Raw genomic sequence first — 6,000 nt, 5'->3', positions numbered from 1 at the left:
TCCCTTCAAAACAAAGTACCACCTCATCTATATGATCTCATTGATTAAATTTAGAAATTTAAACAATTCTTTTTTTTTTTTTAACTCGGAGTTGATATTAACTTTCGAAAAAGTATATTAATTTATTTTTGTTCATCATAATATTTATTGCTTCAAAAATGACTGTCTATCAAACATATATATATATATATATATATATATATATATATATATATATATATATATATATATATATATATATATAGGTGACTCTTCTTATTTTGCAAACAAGCACTGCTAAATCAATCTAATGGAATTATATACGTTTAACAATGGGTTTGCTTTTATTTTATAAACCTTTAGTTTGTTCATGATACCTGAGTTTAGGAACTCAAATACTAGTTTTATATGGAGAGTTGGAACGAATTGCCTACCTTCATGCTCTAGATTAGTTAACAAAGTGGTCAATATCGACGCCCAATGTATGTGTTGTAACCGATGTCTGCAGACAATAGAGTTCTTGTTGCTACATTGTGAAAAAATATGCAAATTTGGCAGCATCTGAGGCTATGGGATCATATTCAGCCCTAACGGCGCAGCTTGTTACATGTTTGCTTTCTATTCATGTGTAAGTAATTCTTGATATAAATCCAAAATTAAAATTGTTTAGTTCACTTTCATGTTAATGTATACCAACAAAAATCATATAACGCTAAAAGTCTTTTGTATTTTGATTGTTTTATCGAAAGTGGAGCAGCATATGTTTGCGATAGCAAGTTTGAGTATATGGAGGAGTAGGAATGCATCGGTTTGGGAAAATATGACCGAGAGTGCAGCTAGAGTAATTTATTGGCAAAAATGGCTATGATGCTTGTCTACAACCCCCTGTTTAGAATGGTGAGACGTGGCAGCGACCTCCGCACGGGTTCATTAGGTGCAATATTGACGCGTCTTTTCTAAGTAACACAATACGGTTGGAACTGGGATTTGCTTAAGGAACGAGTATGAGATGTTTATGGGAGCAAAGACTTTGTAGTTGCATCCTATTTTGAATATTAATGAGGGTGGGGCTTCGGACTTATTAGCAGCAATCAAATGGATGCGAGAATTAGAGTTCAAGCAAACTATCTTTACTCTGGATTTGAGAGTGTTGTAGACTCTTTGGACTAGCCAATTGATTGTAGAACCAAGGTAGGTTCTATTTTAAGTAAATGTCAGGGGCGTCCCTGAGGGGGTGCAAACAGCTCAAACGAGCTGGGCCTCCCTCAAGGATGGGCCTCAATTTTTTTATACCCAGTAGTAATAGTGTCTCCAATAAAAAAATAATATTGCTTTTTAGGCCCCCTTAATATCTCCATTCCAGCAACTTCCATTCCAATCATAGATGGCTGGAAAAAGACTTCTAGGCAACGGTCCATTAGGAAGTTCATAGTTTTTCTACTCTAGAAGCATTAGTTTTGCCACATTATCTACTCTAGATAATTATCACCAAATTGACCTCTTAATAATCTTACATGTCTAACCTCACCAAATATACAATACGAAGAGTTGATTGATGAATTTGCTTCAGTAAATACACGTAGGAAGTCTCTTTTTGGTGCGAATGAAGACTCTTTTTGAAGGTATTCGCCTAAACTCGTTTTATATTATCTATTGCTCTTTTAAAAAAAATACTTTTGATTTTATCACTGGCCTCTTTTCATTCCCTGAGCCGAGCCTCCGAATTCTCAGGGACGGCCCTGGTAAATGTCGAAGTACTTTATCTTATAATTCTGTAACAACTTTAATGTTGAGTTTTCTAGAAGAGATATTAACACGATTGCGCACAACCTTGTCAAAGTAGTTATATACAACGTCAGATATCAACTTTAGTTTGACATTCCCCTTTATGTTGATCTTTTGATTTTTAATGAAAAACGTTAGTTTTCTGTTGTCAATACAAAAAGAATTTAAATATAAACACTCAATGTTGCTCCCACTGCCTCATATTAAATGTGACTTTAACTTATGCATATACTTTAAAAAAATTATAAAGTGTAATCTCTCCGGTTTTAAACATAAACGAAAGTCAAAATGTATTTAACCTAAATTAAAATTAAATACATTTTAACTTTAGTTTATATTTAAAACCGAAATAGTACTTATTTTTATGATAAACTGAGATTCATCGATAAAATTACTCTTATATTAATAATGTAGCTAGCAGAGTAGTTAGATATAGAATGAGATTAAAAAAAAATGAGTATTAGGGAAAAATAATAATTAATTGATATTATTAGTTTTATAAAATAATATATAAATAGTATTAGAAAAGTAAATATTTTAACTTCCTCTAAAAAAGAAAGTAAATATTTTAACTAGAGTCATGAAGGGGAGGGTTACAATTTAGAAGAAGAAATCAACGAAGAAACCAGAACCACACAAAAAACAAGTGAATAGAGGGTGTAGGTGATTGGACGAAATTAAGGGTGTTGGAATGATTCAAAGGTTATGACTTATGACAATTTCTAAGGTCTCAAAAATTCTACGAGGCTGCAGTTATCTTTGGTCTATGGTTCTCAATATCAGGAATGCCTTCTAAACATTTTTTGTGGGGGTAAAATTTTTGACAGGGAGAATCATTTAAAATTGGGTTAAATAATTTTTAGCAGTCATTTAAATGGGTTTTGGTTTATCCCCTGTAAAAAAATTAGATTTCTCTTTGTAGTTTAAAGATTTTTTCGTTTCGAACACTCAATAGATATGAATGTCCATATTGGTGTGGCATGTTGACTGTGCAGTAACTAATGAAGTGGCATGTTGATTTGACTTTTTTTTTATTTCTGTTCCATTTATTTTTTCCACCAGTATTTTTTACTAATTAACATTTATTTTGAAAAGACAAAAATATGTTGGAATGATGAATAGGGAACGAGTGTTAGAAGGATATATTCGTGAAGGGGTTGGTGAGGGTGTTGGGAATTGGTTTGGGGATAACATTAGGCGGGTGGTGGGCGATGGTAGAAACACTTTATTCTGGCACGATATATGGTGGTGGTGGTGGTGGGGGGGGGGGGGGGGGGGGGGGGGGGGGATACTCCTTTGAGACTTAAATTCCCTCGCCTATATGATTTGGCTTTGAATAAAGAGTGCACGGTGGAGGAGATGGAGAGGTTAGGTTGGGATGTTGGGAGGAGGGCGTGGGTGTGGAGGCGCCGCTTATTGGCGTGGGAGGAGGAGAGTGTGGGGGAGTGCTCTGTTATGCTTCTCAACGTTGTTTTGCAGGAAACAGTTCAGGATACATGGCGGTGGCTTCTCGACCCTATTCACGGTTACTCGGTTCGGGGAGCTTATCACTTTATCACTACTTCAGGGGCAGCTGTTGACAGACATTTAGTTGATGACGTTTGGCATAAGACTATTCCTTCAAAGGTGTCGTTGTTTGTGTGGCGTCTCCTTCGAGACAGATTGCCTACCAAAGATAATTTGGCAATGCGAAGCAACTGACACGGGGTGTACAGCAGCATGCGGCAACACGGAAACAACAAAACATTTGTTTTTGGGTTGTGATATTTACAGTTCTCTTTGGTTTTTAGTGTTACATTGGTTAGGGATTTCATCGGTTTTTGCGGATGAGCTTCGACATCATTTTTTGCAGTTTATGCATATGGCTGGTTTGCCTAGATTTACACATCATTATTTCAGAGTAATTTGGTTTGCTTCTGTTTGGGTGATTTGGAAGGAAAGGAACAACCGCGTGTTCAATAATGTGGCATCTATCCCTTCTATTCTCCTGGAAAAGGTCAAGCTAAATTCATTCTTATGGTTGAAATCTCAAAAGGCAGTTTTTAGTTACAGTTATCATGATTAGTGGAAACATCCGCTCTTGTGCATGGGTGTCCACTAGATTATTTTTGTCTTTGGTTGGTGTTTTTTGTTAGCCTTTGCTATGTAAATACTGTTGGGTGTTTCACTATTTGCACACCTTGTGCAGGGTGATTCATCGTTGTTAATATATATCATTTTAGTTTGTTCAAAAAAAAAGGATATATTATCAGAACACCATGAACATGATGAACAACTTGATGAAAACGATGACAGTGTTTATGGATTTGTGATGAACACGGTGAACAACTTGATGATTTATAGGTTTGTGTTTTTTGTTGGAAGAAAATGATGAATTTTATTAACTCTTTTAAAGTAATCAAAAGGATTTTTTGCAATACCAACAAAAAAATATTCTTTGTAATGCTTTTTTAAATAAATTTTAGTAAACAAAAGTCATCTTGACGCTAAAAAAATTTAAAAAAAAATGAGATGTAGCTTAATTACACACGTGTATTTAAAAATTGATAAAGAAATTAATTTACACAGTCAACATGTCACATCAGTGTTTATGCACATTCATATGTCTCGAGGATCCAAAACGAAAGAATCTTCAAATTATAAGGGGAATCTAAAAAAATATTGTAGGGGATAAACCAAAACTCGTCAAAATGACAAGGGTACACATTATTTATCCCTTCAAAATTTAAGGATAAATTCAAAACTAAAACTGCAATCAAATGATTTTAGTTGCTTCATAGATTTTTTTAAAAAAAAAATATATGTTAATTCTCCGATTTTCGAAGGAAGAAGTACTTAATAATACAGAGTTTAGCCAAGATGTAAATAAAATTTGACGAAGAATTATTTAACCCAATAATCGTACTTAGGTTTTCTTGGCAATTCCTTTGTTCTTCTCAACAATTCAACATTTGCTAGAATTTATTAATCACTTGATCCCAATTGTTTGGTTATTCAAAAAATTTTTTTTTTTTTGAATAAATAATAATAGGAAATATATTAATACTTTACAAATAATTATTGTTATTTATTGTTGTAATTTTTGAATTAGATTTTTGGGACATCCATTGATATTTTAAATAAATAACTAGCATGTAAATTGACACTACGTTGTTTTATATAAGTAATTTAAGTTAATTTTTTTTGAATAATTATTTAAAATAATAAATAGCTCCACTGTATAAAAAGAGATAAAATTATAAATAAATAGTTTAAATGAATGAAAAAAATGTTATACCAAAATTTGGTATCTCTTTTATGTAGATATTAAAAAAAGAATTGTTCCCGTAAGCATAACTCAGTTGGAGGGGACAATACATTGTTATATGCAAGGGCTCATGTTCGAACCCCGAACACTCCACTCATTTACCTAAAAAGTGAACTTTAGTAACTAGGCTACTTAACAAAAAAAAAAAATTAATTAAATAAAGAATGATAAAACTAAAAGGACAAAATAAATCAATACTTGATATCAACTTCGTCTCACATATGAAAATGTCAAGACTAATTTAGGATCACGAGAAAATTTTGGAGGGTCAAAGTGAGTCTCTATTCTAAAATTTAAAACAGAGAAATTAAAATAAAAATAACAACCATTTTCCAATGTGTTTCTAAATTCAATTAATGGATTGTGTAGCATACAAATAAATCTAAGAAACATCAAAACAAATAACATAAGATAGAATCAATCAGCAATTTTTTCTCAAAAGTGGCCAAAGTCTAATTTCAGTAAACAACTAAATTTATTCATTTTGATAATATGAAATGACCTAAAATGTAAACAACTTAAATGCTGATAAGAAACTAGTTATTACAAAGTTTCATATTGTTTTGAATTGATTCACAAACTGCTTGATTCGATTAACAAATAGAATCATTTCAAATTTTTATCGAACCTTGGCAAATACATGTGATATATATTTATTATTATTATTTTAAGCAAAAGGAATGCAGATGGAGAACCAACTGTAACACCTAGATAAATATATATAAAAGGAAACAAGTACAAAAGGAGAAGGGGACCGGGACAAACCACTATAAAGTGATAAAAGTTAAACCAAAACTAGGAGGCCAACACCAAACTCGAAAAAGAGAAGATAACAAGAAAATAAAAATTAAAGAAACCAAAAGAAAAATAAAAAGAGCAAGAAAAGTAACGAACTCAGAGAAAATCTTCAAGTCAATTAGGTAACCTAC

General features: G+C 32.3%; 1 protein-coding gene across 1 annotated transcript; it reads left to right on the top strand.

Annotated features, from left to right (window-relative positions):
* Window positions 1-3,123: 3,123 nt before the first annotated feature.
* LOC146936277 (uncharacterized) lies at window positions 3,124-3,465 on the top strand. The gene has a single exon (XM_085749184.1). The coding sequence runs from the start codon at window positions 3,124-3,126 to the stop codon at window positions 3,463-3,465; it is 342 nt and encodes a 113-aa protein (XP_085605310.1).
* Window positions 3,466-6,000: the final 2,535 nt, after the last annotated feature.

The sequence above is a fragment of the Medicago sativa genome, chromosome 3 (assembly GCF_051527215.1).
Source record: "Medicago sativa cultivar Bolivia chromosome 3, Bolivia_mono, whole genome shotgun sequence".
Lineage (NCBI taxonomy): Eukaryota > Viridiplantae > Streptophyta > Magnoliopsida > Fabales > Fabaceae > Medicago > Medicago sativa.
This window is presented reverse-complemented; position numbering and strand designations above follow the sequence as displayed.

Bases quoted from the DNA above. Each gene is read 5' to 3' on its own strand.
- LOC146936277 (XM_085749184.1), top strand. From the start codon at position 3,124: ATGGAGAGGTTAGGTTGGGATGTTGGGAGGAGGGCGTGGGTGTGGAGG.